At 35.5% G+C, this 23195-nt stretch overlaps 1 protein-coding gene across 1 annotated transcript in view; it reads right to left on the reverse strand.

Annotated features, from left to right (window-relative positions):
- Positions 1-23195, reverse strand: part of LOC138715321 (uncharacterized) — a 77825-nt gene that overhangs the window by 21234 nt on the left and 33396 nt on the right. Inside the window, exons 4-5 of the mRNA XM_069848103.1 lie at positions 17624-17883; positions 7372-7554 (exon numbers count right to left, since the gene is read on the reverse strand). Of these exons, the coding sequence (XP_069704204.1) occupies positions 7372-7554; positions 17624-17883 (443 nt within the window). The remainder of the gene's footprint in view (positions 1-7371; positions 7555-17623; positions 17884-23195) is intronic.

A 23195-nucleotide genomic window follows, 5' to 3' on the forward strand; every position in this document is an offset into this window, starting at 1 on the left:
GACGTAGCTGTGTAACAATTATACTGTTATACACGACGTATGTACTGATTATTAGTAAGGAATTTACACACGACTTATAAACGAGCTACTCATTGTATAAGTATAAGACAGTTAAACGTCTGTATATAGAGTTTTTATTAGTAAGACCGTTAATGTATAAAGTTGTTTGCTGACAACGAAGTCCAATATAGTCCACTGTAGTCTATTAAGTTTTTGTTTTTCATGAGAAATGAGGAGTATTCTGATCGGTGTTGATTATAGATGCCTCTTGCTAGTAGCCAGAGTTGGGATGTAGTCTGTAGACTGTACCCGAGCACGAGCATATGCTCATTTCGGGTATCTATTCATATGTAAATTGTAAATAAATTTGAATTTGAAATATACTGCAGGGCTGTGTCTTCTACAACTGGTACTGACGATTTTAATTTACTTCTTTTGTGATTTATGGATGGACAGTACAGAAGAATGTGTACCAGATCTTCATCATGATTATTACACCACAGACAAGTAGGATTATCAGAAAGGTGAAATCAGTGTAGGTACAATTGTGTGACAATGTGACCTGTTCTGGTTCTTGTTACAAATGTTTGAAATGTCTGGGCAAGTTTTTATATATTTCCAGGTCTTTGGTTTCTTTCGTACAGACTGTAAAATTTTTCCTTTGTCAGAAGAGAGCCAATTGTTGATCCATAGGTTTGTAAAAAGAGACTTTACTGAAGCAAAAGCACTAGATAGAGATATCACTTGAAGAGGTCTTGGTTGCAAATATGTTGCCCGTTTTGCAATATTATCAACTTTCTCGTTTCCAGATATAGCACAATGACTAGGTATCCATTGAAATGTTATTTCATTTTGGAGTTTTTTCAGTTTACTTAGTTGTTTCTGAATTGGAATAATTCTTTGTCAGTATGGGTTTGGTACATATTTAATTATATTAAATATAGCCCCCTTGGAGTCAGTAAGTATGTAAATAGATTTTTCAGAAATTTGAGTAACACAATGAAGAGCAGCATCAATAGCTAGCAATTCAGCATCAAGACTGGAGGAGGATGAACATGGTATGAAATAACTTTCTTGATATTTTGGCATATAATACCCTGCTCCTGATGTCCCATTATTAGGATTTAGAGATCCATCTGTATAAATTTGAAGGTGATCCTTATATGTGCTGCAGAGTAGTTCCATGGCATCCAACTTAAGAATGTATGGAGGATCATTTTTGGAATGATTTCCTGGAATCACTCATTCCCATAAAGGAATTTCGTTCACAACTGGAGTTTTAGCAATGAGTGTGCCTGTGATATAGATTGGTATTTCTTCTTTGTTTATTTTATAGAAATTACACAGGATATCATCTGACAGTTTGAAGAACATCTGAGATCTGGATGAGGCTTGCAATTTTAAATGTATTTTTAGATCCTTTTGTAATACAGTGTCTGATTGGTTGTATATTACATTCAATTTCTAGGACAACAGTTGATGTGGTTTTTGGTACTCCTAGGCATAATCTTAAGGCTGAGTTTTGAAGAACAGAAATTTTTGTAGATGAGTTGCTGATGCTCCTCCCCATATTTCACATCCATAGGTCAATTTTGATCGTATATAAGCATTATAAAACTGCCGCATTGTCGTGATATCTGATCCCCATTCCTTATTAGCTATGATCTTCAAGAGATTTAATCGTGGTAGACACTGCGAAGCAACATGGTTAAATGTGTTTTCCATAAAAGTTTTTCATCAAAAATTAATCCTAGGATCTTAGGAGTTGGATTATACTGAATTTCTTGATTATTCAAATAAATGTAAGGTTTATAGTTTTTTAAGCTATATCTTCTTGTGAAGACAGTATATTCAGTGTTTGACTGTGAGATAGATTTCATTTGAATGCCCAATTACTGATATTATTTACAGCTGTTTGTATAACGCTTAATGATTTATTTGGGTTGTTGTTCGTAGCCCATATTGTAACATCATCTGCATAGATACTTCTTTTTATGTCAGGTGGAACAACATCAGGTAAGTCATGTAACACTATATTAAATAAATTTGGGCTTAAAAAACAGAACCTTGAGGTATACCACCTGTAATTTTTTTGGATAAAGATAAATGATTATGTACTGAGGTTTGAACTGTTCGTTCATTAAGAAAAGAATGTAGAAATCTTAGCATTCTGCCTTTGATACCATATATTTTAAAAATGGCTAACTAAATTTTTGACGTTGGAATATTTCTTGAACTGCCAAATCTTTATTAGTGGGGGGAGGGAAGGATGTGTGGAGTTAGACCATATTTTCATTTATAAATAGCCATTTCTTCTCCCCCCCCCCCCACACCCTTATTCTGGAAGAGTCCTATAAAAATCATACAAATGAATTTCGTTATTCATTTTTAAATAATGAAATTACCACCGATAATGACAGCCTCAATTCGATTAATTAAAATGTGTCTCAGTGAAATGTACAGTAGAGTTCGTATAGGTCAGTTTCTCTCAGACGCGTTTCCAATTCACGATGGACTAAAGCAAGGAGATGCACTATCACTTTTACTTTTTAACTTTGCTCTAGAGTATGCCATTAGGAAAGTCCAGGATAACAGAGAGGGTTTGGAATTGAACGGGTTACATCAGCTCCTTGTCTATGCGGATGATGTGAATATGTTAGGAGAAAATCCACAAACGATTACGGAAAACACGGGAATTTTACTGGAAGCAAGTAAAGAGATAGGTTTGGAAGTAAATCCCAAAAAGACAAAGTATATGATTGTCTCTCATGACGGGAATATTGTACGAAATGGAAATATAAAAATTGGAAATTTATCTTTTGAAGAGGTGGAGAAGTTCAAATATCTTGGAGCAACAGTAACAAATATAAATGATACTCGGGAGGAAATTAAACACAGAATAAATATGAAAAATGCCTGTTATTATTCGGTTGAGAAGCTGCTGTCAAAAAATCTGAAAGTTAGAATTTATAAAAGTTATATTACCAGTTGTTCTTTATGGTTGTGAAACTTGGACTCTCACTTTGAGAGAGGAATACAGGTTAAGGGTGTTTGAGAATAAGGTTCTTAGGAAAATATTTGGGGCTAAGAGGGATGAAGTTACAGGAGAAAGTTACACAACACAGAACTGCACGCATTGTATTCTTCACCTGACATAATTAGGAACATTAAATCCAGACGTTTGAGATGGGCAGGGCATATAGCACGTATGGGCGAATCCAGAAATGCATATAGAGTGTTAGTTGGGAGGCCGGAGGGAAAAAGACTTTTAGGGAGGCCGAGATGTAGATGGGAAGATAATATTAAAATGGATTTGAGGGAGGTGGGATATGATGATAGAGACTGGATTAATCTTGCTCACGATAGGGACCAATGGCGGGCTTATGTGAAGGCGGCAATGAACCTCCGGGTTCCTTAAAAGCCAGTAAGTAAGTAAGCAAGTAATGACAGCCTCAAGCTTAGGGATATTTATGTACATATTAGATAATGCTTAGAATTTAGTAACAGCCCTGAGCACATGTAACAGATTGGTCGCAATGTAGGATTTTTTGGTAAAAGCATGAGTAGTTCCACAGACTGACAGATAACGTGATATGGCTAAACAGCCCTAGATCATGTGCCAAATTATCTCGTTATGTGATATATTTTAACCTTCATGCAATAATTTGTTATGTAATTTGGGTAAGGAATTTAATATGCTCAAATTATATCTTTCCATACGATACAGTGAGAGAGGAATTCGTAGAACTGACATGGAGTAATAATTAGTATTACCCCATGGAGCTTGTAACTTTTCTTCCATCTAGCAGTCATTACTAAAAGTTCATTTTCGACAGTGAAGAATCTAGTGACTGTTCTCTTTTATATGTTGCCATTTTATAACATGGGAATGGCCAATCTTTTATATATATATATATATGATCAGTAGAGCCCAGAAGTTTGGCAAAATGCCTTTTTTTTATTGAAAATAATGAGCTTTTGTTAAAGGAAAAACTGTTTCCATGTCTTTCTCAGTATCTGAGTTTTTCATCCCCCCCCCCCCTTTGCATATTTTAACGAAATTGCTTCATTCTAAGATTTAATGTCTTATTTTTTTTTCTGCCCTAGGGCAGACTGGCCGCACAATAGAAGACAGAATCAAAGAACATAAGAGGAACCTGAGGCTGTATTACCCGGAAAAATCTGCAGTGGCGCAACACAGCATAGAAAAGGAGCATAAAATACTGTTTGACCACACCAAGGTCATTAACAAATCAAGCCACTACTGGGATCGTACAATCAAGGAGGCCATAGAGATCAAGCTGGAGAAAAACAACTTTAACAGACAGTGGACTCCAGCTCAGTCAGGCATGGACACCGGCCTTAGACCAACTCAGGCCCTCTTACAATCAAGGTCATGAAGATCACGGACCGAGGACGGCAACCGATTCCAACCGACGGAACAGGGCTCGCCGCCCGCCAAACTTCACGCAGTAATCCCGGGAGGGGCGGAGCTTACGAGCGATGACAATTCCCGGCCCCGGATTGGCCGATCCGCCAACCAATCCCGTTTCACCTGAGACAGCCTAACATCTATATAACCTTTCGACTTTCTGTTCGGATATTACTTCCCTGAAGATGGCTGCAGAGATAGCAGTCGAAAGCTTGGAGCATTCCAAAATCTTAACTCGGCTGATATCCCGCGAAAACATATTAGCGAACCAACGCCGAGAAAGCCTCAAATCATACAAGTTTCTGCATTATTTTCATGCGATATGATATAGGCCTAATTTGTGATGCAGGTTCTAGTTGCATGTAATGTAACAGTATGGGCTAATGGAAGCCCACCTACTTTAAACAATAATATTAATTTTATGGGACTGGATTTGTGGTAACATATATCTGCATTCTGAATGTATCACAAATCTAGGTTTATGATTTTCATATACTTCATTTTTGTCTAAATTATCAATACTGACCATCATCTTGTAAGGAATAGCGAATTAATTTCTAGTGCATATGTCATCCTCATCACACATGCCTTGGTACAATGGTATGGGAAGTGGTAAAACTCCATCTTCCTGTTTATTTCAGTATCACTCTATCAGAAATTCACTATAGAATTCAGGCATAAAATATGCACGAAGCGAAAGCTAATTGCAGATTGTTTCTGCAAGAAATAGTGTACATAATGTTCTAATAAAGGTGCATTCAGTGTAATCACTAATCATTCGGTTGTTCATTTTATACCCTATTTAAACAAACAATAGCTTTATATCGTAAGTTTACAAACAAGAATAAAATATTACGAGACACGTCCATTATGATTTTATATTATTTACGATTATTGTTAAAAATTAAATGCATCAATTATATGGGTATTCCCCTTAAATCATCTAGGGAACAATGGGATAAGTTCATAACTCTGTTGCACCTATATGCCTAAATACAGTAATTTTTATGGTTTCCCAGTATTATAGTTTTCCCATATTTATCGTTTTTATTCCCTGTTCCCCCCCAAAAAAGCGATGAATCAAGGTTTCACTGTACATCAGTTGCAGAGGTCATTGAACTCATTGCTATACTCCCTCCGTAAGCCAAGGAGCATGACGACTTGTTGCAGTGTAGGGATCGAAAATCTGTTGGCTGATTATAACATGCCACTACATGTTGTATGGAAAGCAAAAATATCACGCTGTTTCAAGCAAGAGGAACATCACATGTGCTTGTCAATTACAAATAAGAATTGAATTACATCTACATATTACCTAAAGGCATTCTTAACAATGCGTTTCTTCAGAGAATTCTCAAATATTCACTACCAGTGCCTGCTTCTGCTACTAAAATTTACAACACATAATAACCACCACGCTAAACCTCGGATCAGCTTCCGAGCATAAAGCTTATGAATAAGTCTGGCAAATTAGATTAAAAATTCCATACTAACAAAAAGAAATGACAGAAGCTTATATAAAAACAACAAAAGTAACTTACATGTATCTTGCTCTATCTCCAAAATAAAAACATTTAATTTCTCTGAAACAATTAACTTTGAAGATGTACTATGTCAAATTTATTTTGCATAAAAGAAAACAATCAATTTTGAATACACTGACCTTATGTGTGTCGTTTTTCTTATAGCTGATCCAGTGAATCGATCTTTTCTGTGTTTAGTGTACCCCCATTCTTACTAATTGCTTGTTTATCACAAGTTGTAAAAGTTTACTATAACATCTATTCTGCACAAATATTTCTCGTGTTATGTATTGTACTAAGGCACAACAATACAGATTAAATCAAAATGATGTTACAAGAGTCAGTGTTGCAGCATATCAAAGTATGTAGCTCCTGTCACTGGTTTCACTGGAGGACCATAAATTTTTCAAGAAATGACACAAAAGACACTGAATTTGGGGGAATAGCATTCATGTTCAAAAAATGAATGAGAGTTATCAGTGCTCCAAATCCTCACATTGTGTGTGTTCATTTTTCCCTGAACTGTGGAATGTTGCTTTATCACTAGAAAACCAACTTTTCAGGAAACTGTCTGTTTTCATTAGCTTAACAAAATCAGCAGAGAAAGATGCTCGCAGGCCTAAGTCTGTGTTCCTCAGAGCTTGAAGCAATTACAAATGGTAGGGTGTCATTTCAAAACATTTCTGCAGGATATCAAGTTCTCACAATGTCAAGCACAGCATGTGGATTTCTATGGCCTTGTTACGAAACTTGTGTGGACATGCTCCACTGCTTCTTCCTCTGTTGATGGCCGAAAAGTCGATTTCAATTGCAAATGCTGATAGTATCTTGAAATTGTACATATCACTTTCAAACTAACATATCACTAGGTAGGTCCATTCCAAATTTCGCCCAAGAGAGCACTGAATGTTTAAAGGAGACTTTTTACATGAAAATCAAGAACAAAGTATATTTTATGTTTTATGTTTTCCCTAACTGTCTCCTGACAGATGACTGGAACAATGTGAGAGAATTAGAAGAGTTTATCTTCCAACAGTTTATATCACAATAAAATACATTCAATAGATTTCGCATAATAAATTACTGAAATCAGAAACATTTTGACTTACATCGCTCTTCTCACCTGTGCTTAGGATGTATTTTCCACTTTCATAATGAACTTGCCATTAACATACTCGACTTAGGTGTTGTTCCTGTTGGTCCAATGCCTAGGCTCTTGACAATGAAGTCATTCGCCATTTTGCACTTCAGTATTTACATTTCATATGATGAGAAAGTACAACATAAGAAAATTACAATTCTCAAATTCAAGTCAGGCAAGTTTTTATTATCCTACCATTATTTCATAAACATTACCAGTGCTGCCACTCTACCATTAACCCAAATAATAAAGAGTTAACTATAAAATAAAAATACCTCAATATATTCTTCTGATGTGCTGTCTTCTTGTTTTATTAACTTAGAGGATGTTGATGTGACTGGTAGAGATATACTGGCGGAAGGTGTTATGAGATCGCTTGGCACAGCTGATGTCAGTGTAATACCAAGATTAAGTTTCTCATCACGAGAATCAAGCTCTTCATAAATACCGTCAGCTACCTGTTGGAGATACATGTCGATTACAGTAACAGCATGAAATTCACTTAAAAATAAACATTTCATACAATTTACAGAGACGAATCATGTCACACACACACTTTTACATAACTTTCCCACAAATAAGATAATGCAGTAAACTCCACTAAGTCACTGGCATCTTTGCCGTAACTTGGAAGTTAGGAAAATAATTATCTCTCTGTATCTTCAATGAAACACCTAACATGTTGTATGGTTGTTTGTCAGGACTTTAGTTATCCAAAAAGTATGTATTTTCAGTAAAAATATCTGCCAATTTTACAAACATTATCATTAACACAAGCTTCACACCAGGACGATTTAAATAAACTACACATTGCCAATAAAGCAAAAATTACAAAATCATCCCTGTCCCAAATTTTATATAATAAAACAATACAGCTAAGTATGATAATTTTACTATACTGTTTAACATCTATACCCCTTTTTACGTGACTTAGTTCATGGAGGTCATAGGTTTTAGCTACCCAAAACAAAACTATAGGTCTACCACTTTGTAAATGCAGTTGCAATGCGCATGTGCAAGTCTCCCCTCCCGCAACTCATGATCATGATGAACATTTGGGCGGAAGTCAGTGCTGATTTCGTAGTGAGTACGTACAGTCGCGACCAAGTGAAGTGTAAAATAAATACGTAATAGTAATAGTGCTTTGAATTTAAGTTTTAGTACTTTTAGGTTAGGATGCCTTCGACATCTAAATCTGGCAGGCCGCTAAGAGGCCAGGCCCGCGAAATAGTATACAATGTGCATCAGTTCTTTAAAAGGCAGAAAGAAGAACACAAGATGGACATTAATGTTGCACATGTAACAAGTGAAGCCACTGGAGTTTCGGAAAGAGTGATCACCAGAATCGTGAAGGAAGGAATAGAGAGTTTAGCAAAGAGATCTCTATCTTTCTCTACACCCAATGGAAAAAAGGGGGAAAGAAAGAAAAGAGTAGAAGTGGACAATTTTACAGTCTGTGCCATAAGGCAAAAAATTCGTGGATTTTATGCCGTGGAAAGAGAATGTCCAACAGTTGGAAAACTGTTAACGGCTTCGAAGGAAGATCAGGTTATTGACTGTGGACGAGAATTTCTACGTCAGACATTAAAGAAAATTGGTTTCAAATGGAAAAAGTGCCAAAATAATAGAAAAGTATTGGTAGAAAGACCAGATATTGCAGTGTGGAGAACACGTTATTTGAAAGAAATAAGAAAACATAGGAGGGAAGGCAAATATATTGTTTATGTAGACGAAACCTACATTCAAGAATCACACTCTGTAAAATCATGCTGGCAGGCAGAGGAGGAATTAGGCATTCTAACGAAAATAGGAAAAGGGGAAAGACTAATAGTGCTACATGGAGGAGGGGAAGAGGGATTCGTGGAAGGTGCATTGTTGGTGTTCAAAAGTGGACAAAAACATGGGGATTATCATACCTCCATGAACGCGGAAAATTATTGTAGATGGATGGAAAATGAACTCCTCCCTAAATTAGAATCTCCTAGAATTATTGTGATGGATAACGCTAAATATCACAATGTGGAAATAGATAAGAGGCCTACCACAGCAACTCCTCGACACAAAATAGTGGAGTGGCTGAGGAAACATGAAATTGACTTCATTGAGTCAGACACGAGGTCCCAGCTTCTTCAGATAGTGAAAGGAGTTCATCACAAACGAAGATACGTAGTTGATGAACTCATCATGAAATATGGTCACATACCTCTTCAGCTTCCCCCATATCATCCCGACTTAAATTCGATCGAGCTGGTTTGGGGTGACATAAAAGGTCAAGTAGCTAGCCAGAGTATTGGCACATCCTTAGGCGAGAAAAAAAGTTTAGTCGTAAAACTTATGAATATCCGTCCGAAAAATGGAGGAAATGTTGTGAGCATGTGAGGAAAATAGAAGACAAATATCTTGACCAGGAGTGTACGGTTGATGCAGCAGTAGACAGCGTAATCATATCGTTATCCAATGGGAGTGACGATAGTAGCAGGTCTAGTGCTGCCGACCTGAGTTCAGAGACCGACTCTGATTGGTGATCGACGGAGGAGAATGTACGGAGGGGTTCGCACAGCGAGTGTGGGAGAAGGAAATGAGGTAAGGATACCGCCATAACTGTTTTTTGTAAATGGTCTACCTATAGGCATTTGAGCTTAAGCAAAGTTGCCTAGTTGTAATGTTAAAACTCAGTCACTGTTGTTTTTTTTTTTTTTTTTTTTTAATTTTAGTAGGTTATTTTACGACGCTTTATCAACATCTGAGTTATTTAGCATCTGAATGAGATGGTGATAATGCTGGTGAAATGAGTCCGGGGTCCAACATCGAAAGTTACCCAGCATTTGCTCATATTGGGTTGAGGGAAAACCCTGGAAAAAACCTCAACAAGGTAACTTGCCCCGACCGGGAATCGAACCCGGGCCACCTGGTTCTCAGTCACTGTTAGTTATGGTAACTTAAATATTACATGTGCCAAGACAAAATGTTGCAGCCCTAAAGAATATGAGATACACGAGTTAAGTAGTGTGAAAACATTAATTGTCACGTGATGATGATAATCCAAGGCACGACAGCCGATGAAGAACCATGACCGACCAGCTGGCCTCATGTCTACGTGATAAGTGCACAAAATACACAGCCAAGTAAAGTATTTTATAGCTCCTCTTCCAGTATTATAGTATGGACACGAGTTATTGGCCACTAATGCAGCTTTTATATTTTCGTTCTAATATCTTTGAAAAATATTGGAGTGCAAGAGGTCAAATGACTTTACTGTCAAACGTCTGGCATTAGAAAACAACAACATATTTTCGTTCAGTTTACATGCCAAAAAAAAATATTAAACCTGCCCAATTAAAAAGGCAAACCAGTTCCACAAGAAAGTCCTCTATCCAAGTGTACTGCTCTGGTAGGCACTGAATGGATCATTTGACCACCCGTGTGTAGAAAGTTCTCTATATGCTTGCTCTCTTAGAATATCCAAATCACGTAACACAAAACTGTGGCTTTCCTTGACAACTGGCAACTTTTGCAGACTAAGCAAGAATTGGACATACTATGTATGTTAGTCCTACATATTCATATTTCAGCTAACACACTGTCATGTAATGTCTGCAATTTACAAGAGGAGACTTTTCAACATATTCTATTGGACTGTAAGCATCCAGATTTGGATGAAAAAATGGAAAAAAATCTTGGAATATGAAGTTAGGACCCGATGCATCACTTATGAACATCAATATTAAAGAACAATAAACTTCGGTCAATGGCAGAGGAAATACTGTATATTGGAGACGTCATATAATAGGTACTTCATTAAGTTGGAAGAATCATCAAATAAGATAGTTGAGATTTCAATCTTGTGGAATAGTTTCTAGGTAGAATTATATGTTATTGTAGTTTACTAATATTAATGCAATAGGGTATACATAATCAAATAAAGCAACAACAAAAGAACAGGAATCAAACCGTGCTTAAGTTGTTGCAGATTAACAAGATAATTATATTCCATTACCACTTTGCTAAGAAATGTGGTATGATGCAGCAGATTTCTGTTGCTCTCTACATTGGTGGTAAAGATGATTCTGAGAATTATCATGAAATGGTAGTACAATAGGAAACAAAACACTTAAGACAATCCCAATACATCTATGCCTATAACAAAATCATCTGGAATTTGGAAAGCAGATGCTCTAGCACAGGCCTGGATACTATGTTCCCACATGGGCACAGTATAATATACCACCCCTTCATTTCTCCCTCCATATATATTCTACCTGTCTGCATGTGCATACAGTAAACAGAAGTTGAACTCTGTACCATAGCATTCTAATCAGGGTGTGTAAAGTGGTGGAATATGAAATAAATTGTAGATTTCGTTTTAATTTCCAAGGAAAAAAAAGAGAGACTATTTTGTTATTATAAATAAAGAAGAAGTTCAACGCCTCAACTGTAGACTTATATGAAGCATTAGAATATTAATCTTGAACATAAAATTATAGGTAAGGATTTAAAATGGGATTGTTAAAAATCGTTTATATTAACAAAACAGTTGTTACATGTGATCCTCATTATCTCCTGGCCTAGTTGTCTCATAAGTAATGTCATGTTGATATCACTTGTGAGATTCAAACCTGTCTTCAGACAGTTGATTAAACAACAATCACTACTAGTTGAAACTGCAGTCCGATCAATTCATTGCAGTTCAAACATACAGGTGACTTATACAGGACAATAGCCTTTTTCAAATTCCAGCTAAACCAGCAGGGAACTGTATGAATTATTGCCTAATGACAAGTCTCCTAACTTACCTAATATTGATGCTAAGATGGTGGCAATCTTTGAATCCATATATTATGTCTGCAAACATTTTTTCTTTTCTAAAACGAAATATCCTAATATAGATAGACTTGTCCTGACGAAACAGTATTGGCGATCTAGAGCTTTTAAGTGATGATTTATAAAGAGTGCTATGCCATAATGACAAGTTCAAGAAAAGAAATTCATGTGACGTAAACAAGTCCGAAATATTGTGGAAGGGATGAAATGGAACATATTTATCTCTCCTCCTTTATGCTCCATGTCCGCTCTAGCATTTCAACAAAATACCAAGTCATAATAAGAGCTACCATGTAATTGTTAAATTATGCACTGAAAATATTGATGGTAAAATGCACGTATTAAATCGATTTTGACATGTCAAAGCATTTGACAGCATTTCTCATTAATAATTTATGTAAATAACATATAATTAATGACAAATACATAAAGTCATATTTATATGTGGACAATCTTGCTATAACAATTACTGGATATGATAGATTAAAATTATTAATGATTTGATGCAATCAACCAAAAAATAGAAGATTGGTATTCAAGCTAATTCTCTTTGTTTAAATAAAGAGAAGATTCAGAACTTAGAGTTTTTCTTAAATAGAATTAATTGTAAAGAATGTCAAATTTTTAGGGGTACATATACAATCTATACTTAAATGGTAAGCAAGCCCTCCCTATACCGCCCATGTTAAATTTTAAAATTTCAGGTGCACTTTATTCTGGATGTATCTGAGGTACAAACTCCAAATTTTCAGGGATTATTTAATATACATTTATCTTTAATAATACGAACTAGTTTTGATCAAATGTTATTAGTTTTTTAATTATTAATTTTTTTCTAAATGTTTAATTTTCGGTTTAAAATTTGTAATTCAAAATTTGAAAACTCAGGTTCTAAGTAATTTACAAAAATTTCCTTTCATATTATTATTAGTTATGGTCTTCCTAATGTCCAGTCCAAATTTCATGCATTTATCTTTAATGGTGTTGATGTAATGTGCACCAACATTACAAAAAATGTACAATTGAGAAAAATGGAGTTAAAGTTTTGGCAAATATTCTCATACTTGAGTGCACTGCTAGGACATTCCAGCACCATAATCTGGATCTTCTGTGTCCTCATCGTTTCTCTTCTTATTCCTCTTCAATTTTCTTCCTTTTTTTTTTTTTTTTTTGCCATTTCCTCCATTACCATTTCTGCTTTTTTGATGTGAAGAGAGTCTAATTCCTTCAAGATGTTATGGTATTGAAGCCTGGTTCAATTCCCAACTTTTGTAAGACTTCCACTCTTCCAAATATTTCCATCATTGGATGATATGATGGCATCTCTTAGTCCTAATCTAAGTGTATTGACACTACCAAAGACTGTTTTGGGGATCCTGCATCACAGAACACGGTTAAATGCTTCGTTTGTATTTTGAAACTTACCGTGCAAATATTTTTTAGCAACTCTGGATGGTACAAGTCTCTATATATTGGTTTTATCGCAAGCATAACAGATTCTGGTAAACCATGGTGTTTATAATGAGGTACCTTTCTATTATATTTGCACCACGAATTGTCACCTTTAGGACACAGGTCATGTTGGGGATGATCGTCAGTGGAGAGTTCGTGAAAATATGTAGCCCATACTGCACTCCTCATATCCTGTAGACTATGCAAATTATTTCTTAGGGCTTGATCATAGTAATTTTGTAATTTATCTATCATCCCATCTGTAATCTCTTTGATCCCCCAACACCTTTGCCATCTGAAAGTTTCTTCCCCACTAAAACTTTCTTGAGTTTGCGAAGCCTGGAACCCATGCGCTTTTGTACATGTCCAATGCACTCCAGTTTCTCCACAGTACAATCGTCCCTAATTATATGGTTTACTTTCCACAACTTTTACAAAACCATTACTGTCTCCATCACCTAAGTACTGTTTTTATTTTACACCATGAGTCTGGTTGGAACGTTGAAAAATACATACAGCTCCCTTTGCTTCCATCAAAATTCTTTACACAACCTGCATGAGTCCCTAACTTTTTGCATGCATAACAATATTTTGATAGCAATTCTGAATCTAAAACTTTGCCTGTATCAACTGAAGTAGCTACCACAACCTCATGGTTTGATGTGTGGCGTCTCTTATGTCATGTCCCATCTATTGCAACTGGAATCTTATCATCACTGTCATTGCATTGCACTGCTTCCTTACATGCTTCTAACATACGGTACTATCTTTGAGACACTATCAGCTAATTCTTGAATATGTCCATTCACATTATGAAATTTTGAATGGGGCTTAGACATTCATCATGACACACAATCTACCAGCATAATCTTTTCCAATACAGCGTAGCCCATATATGAATCTTGTATTCACTTCATATCCACTAGCGGTAACTTTTGACGTTTGAAAAGTGCCTTCCTTTCTGCACACTGCACACACTATTACTAATGATCTGGCAAGTTCTTTTCGTTTTTTTATGTCTTCTTGAATTGACAGAGAGTCACATTCACAGTATTTACATTTTGTTTGTTGAGATAATGCTTTTGACATCAGTTCCAAATCCACTAGTTCATAACCAGATTTTAACATGTTATTTTCACAAATATTAGACTGTTGCATTTCACACATCTCATCAAATAGTTCTATGGAAGATTAAACTTTCTTCTTCGATGAACTAGGCGGTGTAACACACTTACCGGCACTGGTAGTTGTTACATTTGCTTGACATGGTGTTCGATCAAACCTCTTCTGCACTAATACATTACTAACTTCTCCATTACTAATTAAATCACTAGTAACTTCCTTCTTTCTTGTATAAGTGTTCCCAGTAAACTTTCTCTTTCCAAACTTCTTATTTCTTCCCATTTTTTACCTTCACAAATACAAAATAACAAATATTTATGTTTACCTCGCTTCCCGTTTCCTTGGAAACCAAACCATAGATGACCATGAAAAAAGAGAAAGTTGACAGAGGCATCAACAGAAAATATGAAATTTCTCGCAAAAAACAAAGAGTTAGTTCATAAAAATATCTTCAACGGTTTAGGAAATATATCGAAAAACATTAATGTCTGCAAAAGTGGGCGTGGTCAGAAAAGACATGCAATCAATTATATGCTCATTAAACATCCAATTTTGGTCCTAATCGATTATAAACCGCATATTCGCATTCAGAACACTTCAAACACCAATAAACACCAGAAATCCAAAAATCCATATTTTGAACCATAAACGAAGGCTTGCTTATCTTAAACGGGACTGTCATATTGACATAGTATGTAAGAAACTCAATAAAGGCATTTTTATGTTAAGGAAATCAAAAACAAGTGTTAGTGTTAAAGTGCTAAAAGCTATACATTATGCTTATATACACTGCCAACGAATAAGTTTGGGGTAATGATCCTAAAATAATAAAGTTATTAAAACTGCAAAAGAGGGCAGTAAGAAAAATTTGTAATTTTAAAACTGTATACATTGTAAAACTTTATTTCGGAGACTTGAAATTTTAACTGTACATTGTTGTATATTTTAAGTTGTTTAATGTATGTACAAACAAAATATTAATGATTTCATAGCTCAGTGCATAACTATTCAACTAGGCATAAAAATGATTTAAGAAAAGGACAATCTAACTACACTACAACTAATAGCAGCTTTGTAGAAATTTGTAAAAAAAATTATATAATGTTTACCAGATAATATTAGACATTTAAGCTTGAGGCTTTTTAAGAAAGATATTAAGAATAAATTAACAGACTTGTCACTATATAATATTGGAGAGTATTTTAAGTCTATGTAGCTGTGTATCTTTTAAGGAGAATTGCCTATACGAGGATTTACCATCACTTACAGAGTTTATTTTTGAAGACATTTTGAACAAAAAATGTTATACAAACATGGGTCCTAATATTTTCAGAGTTACATTAATATGAAGTTGCTTGTAAAATACATTTTTCTTTAGTTTAAAAGGTAAAAGAATATTACAAATAGAGAATGAATCATTCAGATGCATCATTTCTTTAATTGACAAGTATTCTGAAGCTAAAAATATGTTTTGAACTCCTTAATTCCTTCGTACAGATATTTTTTTTCAATTTTTAACTACAAAATTACATTATTCTTATGCACTAATCACAACAATTATTACAAATCACGCCATTTTCACAGGCTTGATTCCCTTTCAGTTCAATTTTGCATTCTAATTCACAGTCTTAGAAAGTTTACTGCACGCTTGTGAACCGCACCTGTCGCTCTACATAACTGCATAACTGATTTCCATAGCGGCATGCATGTTGCGTGCAAGTAGCTCTTCACGTGTTTGTGACTTCATTTGGTAGACAAGATCCTTCATCCATCCCCACATGCAATAGTCCAATGGTGACAGATTTGGCGATCTAGGAGACCAGGGATAAAAACCACCTCGTCATACCCATCTCTCAGAGAAATGTACATTTAAATGTTCCACCACTGCACGGTTGAAGTGAGGAGATGCTCTGTCGTGCTGGAATATCATACGTTGTCTCACCGCCAAAGGAACAAGTAACTGCGGCAGTTCTTTTTTGTAAGAAATGCAGATAAACCACACCAGTCAGTAGTCCTGGTAAAAATGATCAGCCACACATTGATGCTGAAACAGTGTTGAAAATTTGTTTCCTATTGCAGGATGGGGATTAATTTCTGCCCAAACATGTGAATTACGTGTATTATTTGTGCCGTCCTGCGTGAACTGTGCCTCGTCGCTAAACAAAATGTAGCGGTAAAACTGTCGATTTTCATTCAACCAGTTGCAGAACTCCAATCGATGGGCAGGATCTCCTGGTTGTATATAATGTACTTGTTGGAGGTGGTAAGGATACAATCTGTTTGCATTAAGTATAACTCCAAGTCGTCTTGCTAGACGGCATGCTCTTGCACATGGACTGTGCTGGACAGCGTCGAAAATATTCTCCTCTTCAACTACGTGATGTTAAACATTACGCTCGCTGTGGATTGTAATACTCGGAAGTGAACCTGTTTCCCATAAAGTGCTGAAAGTCCTTAGAATTGTTCTAGGATTAGGAATCCTGCAGTTATGGTACCATCTGTGATATTCAGCTGAAATAGCATTAGAATTACCTTCACACACTCCAAAAATAAACACCATATCCGTGTATTCCTCTGTAGAAAACGTATGCTGCATTGCAACACAACATTCGCAACCAAAGGCAATCTGACTGATTGAGCACAAAATCTGTCAGTGATACAGCTGCAGACACGACACTGTCACGTGCTCGTGCTGGCTGCACACTGGCCAAGGTCACACTTGTTCACAGCAATGCGTTCCAATAACAAAGCGTAACTCTGTAAATATTGAGAACAGGACTCCTGTTTATATGACATTTTTTGCTCAAAATGTCTTCAGAAGTAAGGTCCGTAAGTGATGGTAAATCCTCGTAAATCACCCTGTATAATGTTATAAAATGTGATTTTTTTTTGTGTATAATTTTATATATTTCTTTGTATGTAACCTATGTATCTTATTGCCTATTTGTAAGTTACCTTTTTAACACTAATATTTATGTTTTTATTTTACCATGACATTTTCTTATGCAGCATTGTACAGTCTATCCAGAATTAAATAAATATAAATAATAATAACAACATACGTACTGTCGCACTAACTGGGTTGTCTTCATGTGAAATATGTGTATGAACTCGTGCAATAATCACACTTACCTCAATATCAAAACCTGTAAGGCTCGATTCATCAAATGAGTCTGCACCGCCTCCCCCTCCAAATTGATTAATATCTATGAATTCAGGTAAATTGTGCTGAGAAGCAGATAAAGGGGTTAGAGGAGTTGGTGGTGCACTTCCTCCCAATTCATCATCACTTTCTTCACCGCCTGATAAACTCGTTCCACAACCACCACTCATGCCAGAAAGTCCTGAAAATTCTCGCTTCATTTCTCCCCTCTCTAACATCTCCAGGTTTTCTAGAAGAGGAAAAAGAAAAATATATAATTCAATTTTCTAAAAATACTGACAGATATATATTTGTTGGTTGAGTATATAACTATATTACTGACTAAAAATCACTGCAGAAGATGAAGAAACCAGTTCTAGGTGCAATGTGTTCAATGTATAAAATTAGAAGTAATGACAAATGTTTAATCAAACAATTTTCTTGTCCAATGGCCCTTATTTTGTCGTTATTCATCCTGACTCTACAAGCAGCTTATAGATGTTACTAGTGCTGAGAAGCATAGACCACTTAGTTCCAGACTGCACCACAGGTCCAGAATACACCCGCATTGGACGAAGAATTATTGGAATGTCACAGAGGAACCAGAGTACCTGGAGAAAACCCCTGTGTTGCCTGGACCACGAGCTTGCCCAGTACAAGTTTTATAAATTCAGGGTAGAGGAGGATTTGAACCCAGGCCCCCTGGCTTATAATCCCAGCACTCTAGAACAGAAGTAAATAATTGCAATTAAAAAACTCAACTGCATACGTACTGAAATTAATGTGCCTATATAAAGCACTACTTTTATAATGTGCCTATATAAAGGGCCACTTTTATATTTGTTCTGCAAATCTGAACAAATGTTGTTGTTTTCTAATGCCAGGCGTTTGACAATAAAGTCATTTGACCTCTTGCACTCCAATATTTTAAAGATATTATCATGGCCAGCCAATGAAGCACAGATTTTGAGGTGTTCCGAATCCATTTCTTGGTTTGAGTTGCACAATGGGCAGTTAGGGGACTGATAGATTCCAATTCTATGCAGGTGTTTGGCCAAACAATCATGGCCTGTTGCCAATCTAAATGCAGCTACAGACGATTTTCGTGGTAAATCGGGAATTAACTGTGGATTATGATGCAGAGAGTTCCATTTTTTCCCTTGAGATTGTGTTATCAAATTTTGTTTGTTATCTGAACAAATGTATATTATTATTTCTAAGAAATCTTATAAATGAAGTAACTCACAATATTTTAAAATTCCAAATACTGACTACACATATACACAGCAAATCTTTAAATACAAACTTTATACAATGCCTATAAACTTGGCGAATGTAACATTCCAATTATACAGACAAACAAAATGCACGCAAACACATCTTAAAGTACGGTTAAAGTGCTGCAAGTGCCGTTTCACACATGGCCACTTAACAGTACTTCCAAGTGGCACTGTTATGTAGCTTCAACAAACTGATTAGCACAGCTCATTTAACTCCACTACTTTATATGAACAACAGCTTCAATTGGTTTGTCCACTTAAGCTTGCTGTGCTGTTGGTGATGAAATTCAACAATTGTCACAGTGGCAGTTCACATCTGACACTCCACTTGAACTAATGTTTTATTAGCAATGGTTGAAGATGTTTCTTTTCAGCAATTTGCGATAAAAACAAAAGTAGTTTTAATGCAGCAATTGACATTTTCTTTTATCATCTATGCATAATGAAATGCATATGTACGACATATTTAAATTGCAAAATAGGAAGAATTTTTATAACGTAAATTTTTTTATGTCCAACAAATAACACCATTTTCCTTGTTAGGCTTATTTTTAAAACACTGGTTAATCTAAAGGAAGCAAATGTCTTACATGTGTGTGTTTTTTCAAATAGCATTTGTGTATGTCCATAAGAAAAGGGATCAGTTCCCCATACACAGTTTTCGAGATAAAGTATAAGTTTCAAAGTTATAGGTAAGTTTTAACACTCGAAATTTTTATATTCAAGTCAGAGGACAAACAGAACCAGTTCTCACTGCATAATGTGTTCCTTGTTACTATAATGTACTGTATAAAGACAATCTATACTGTACAATAATAAACTATTCTATAATCAACAGACTGACTGACATCACTAGTCATGAGAAATATGTCGTCATTGTTCCAGGAATAACTCCTATGTGACATATTTATCAATTTTCAGATTTTTGCTCTATTAAATAACTTAAATAGTGATACAGCAAATAATAAAATCTTCTATATGAAATTATCTCTCTTTATTTCTAAAATGTAAGAATTCACAGTCTCCTATGTACGGCTGCCATTGGATGAATAAATGTGTTTTTCCTATTATATTTTGCACATTGGAGTTGTTGCAGGAATGACGATTATATACAAAAACACATTTGTATCGAAGCTATATATCGTTGGCTTAGAGTTTAAACCTGCTCACCACCAAAAAGAAAATTTTACAAGGGAAGCAAAAAACTAAGTTTAAATTATAATCTGAAACTTTAGGATCAAATCCAAAGTACAGGTACAAATGTACTTTGGATTTGGTCAGATTTAATTTAAACTTAGTTTTTTGCTTCCCTTGTAAAATTTTCTTTTTGGCAGTGAGCAGGTTTACACTCCAAGCCGACAATATATCTTAAAAATGTTAAAAGGATATTTCTGCATATTTTAAATTATTTGGTAAAATATATAGTAATTATTTACTTTTTCGTTGTTCATAGGGTTGTGTATGAAATGTCCAAATTGTGATGAGATAATTAGACAAAACTGGAATTTAAAATTATTTTTTTATTAATGTGAGAACACAGAACAAAGTAGATTTTATGCACACTAGACAGGTATGTCAAAATGTATCGTAATTATTTACTTTACCGTATTTGGTATATTAGTGGTAGTGTCTGATCATAGGATTTTTTTTTTTACCCTCAGCCAATGTATATTTCCGTAAAAGTTAGGTTAGATGAGTGAATACAGTGAAACCTCTCATTTACGGACATCGAAGGGACATAACAATCTGTCCGCATCTGGGAGGTGTCCTTTATTGGGAGGGAGGATTCCCAATCTAACAGTAAATTTATAATATGCATTATGTATCCCTTCACACTTCATTAACCTTTACATTCAGGTGCCATGTCTCTCGAAATAGTACAACTGATTGAAGTGAAGAGAATAATCCTATTAACCCTATCATGTGTCGAATACAATTTTACGATCGCGGAAACCTTGGACCCATCAGACAGGTTAAGTTTTATGATTTTGTTTATCCACCTGCTTCTAGCTAACAAGGGGTAGCCGGCTGAGCTAGTGGTAGCCTACGAGACCCTTATTGTCCTCTTTCATGTTAAGGAATTTCTGTACAGTTCTCAAAGCTAAATTTTCCATTTTTGTAACACATCAGGTCTTGAAATCCATCCAAGTTCTGTCCACAGTCAGGAGGTGAAGCAAGCTTTAGGACTGTGAAACAGCTGTCCATAAACGAGAGTTAAATTTATCATTATTTCTATATTATTTCAGTTGGGACATAAAAATCTGTCTGTATAGGAGGAGTGTCCACATCTTGGCGGTGTCTGCAAGGAGAGGTTTCACTGTAATAGCTAAGTGGCATGAGGCCAAGGAATGCGACAAAGTTGGACTGGGTTAAACGGAGATAGGTAATTTGGTACCATTAAACCTTAAACATTAGCGCAAAGTGTTGTCAAACCCCAATCACACATATGGAGTTGTTAACTACATATAGAGTAAGCTTGTACTTCTGAAACTTCCAGTAACTTTCTTAGAATTGGTAAGGGAACAATAACAATAGACATGTTTGAAATCTGAATTCGCATACTCAAGATAACGGTTTAAGTGGTATGGGATGATGCCAACACCCCGTACTCCTACTGTAAATAGTGACAGTGACTAAACTGACCATACTTGTGTAAGAAATAATAATAATAACAAAATGGATGGTAAGTAGTGACTGTGCGTACAGAAAAATCAAGAAAGTGGTCTGGAAAGGAAGGTAAAAAGTAAATCAAGATTAGGAGTGAATAGACATTCGAATACTACATGTGAACCAATATTGAAATATTACCATTACTGTACATTAATTATAACATTGTGATAGATGTCAAAGTATTTCATATAGTAGTATAAATAAAAAAAAGAGGGATTGTTCACTAAAAAAAAAAAATAATAATAATAATAACAACTCATAAGAACACATATTTGTGGTGTCAGCAACTCTTATGTCAAAGTTTCAGTCATGAAAAAAACTAAGTTGTCTGTTTTATAAAATTGGTTTTAATTGAAGTACCAAGACCCAATAACTAAGAAATTAAAAGTGACTGCAATTTTCTTTAAACCCAATAATTATTTCCCATTATATTAATAGTCATGGGAGGGGTAAAATTAGGAGGAAGAAGAATAAAGTGTATAAGATTTGCTGATGATATGGCATTGTTAGCAGAAGAGAGGAGACGATACTATAGTAGGGAGCAGGAATATTGGCGGATGGAGGTATACCCCTTCATACTAACCCAACCCACGTTCCACCCCTACTTTAGTTGTAAACGTTCTTCGACGGGTCGCTTCCGAAACATCTTTCACTCCTCGCTACGTAACCTAAAGTCTGTAACATCGAAATAGTGTTTATATATAAACACTGTCTGTGTGTCAGTATTTAGTGTAATTTCTGTGCGCAGCATTTTAATTATTTCATTAAATAACAGCACATGTGAACACGTCATTTGTTATAATACAAACTACTGGTATACAATATGCGACATGATTTTATAACTACTATACTGATATCGAATAGCATTCGTATTTTGAGGTGAATGAACTAAGAAAATCAGTTGAATTAATATCTTCCAAGTACGACAGTCTTAGAGAAGAATTGGCGCACACAAGACATGAACTCAATTCCACACAGGAGGAGATGAAGAGGCTAGTGCAAGAAAATGACCATCTCAAACAGGAAGTGCAGCAATACACATGCAGAGACAATATAATGCTATTTGGAGTTCCGGAGATCGATGAACAATCAACTTAAGTCATTGCCTAAATATCGGAAGTCATAGGCGGTAGTGAATTGGTGCAACATGATGTAAGCATAGCACATCGTATACCATCCAGGCCAGGAAAAACGCGTCCTATTGTCATCCGCTTCACAAAGAGGAGAAGTCGTGATGAATGGCTCCAGCTGTTCAGAAATGAGGCCAAAAATGATGGCAGCGGTCCTGGGATTGCGACAAAGGAAGTCAACAGGCAACTTCCGGAAGGAAGAATCACAGCAGGTGACCAACTGACAGCAGTGACCAGAGACTTTTTGAACAAGACGAGGGATGCAAGAAAAGATGAAGCCAGTCCTGTGAGTAAAATCACTAATGTTGACGATGTAAATAATTTGTAAATAGTATTGTGTCGGTACCCAGGTTTTATTTTATATAATATAATTGACTTAACAATGGCTAGTAATACTATATCAAATGAAATCCATCAGTGAAAATTTAATAATGATAACACAATGGTTTTTAAAGATTTATTTCACTCCAATGAGTATATTG

This window comes from Periplaneta americana, chromosome 15, assembly GCF_040183065.1.
Source record: "Periplaneta americana isolate PAMFEO1 chromosome 15, P.americana_PAMFEO1_priV1, whole genome shotgun sequence".
NCBI lineage: Eukaryota > Metazoa > Arthropoda > Insecta > Blattodea > Blattidae > Periplaneta > Periplaneta americana.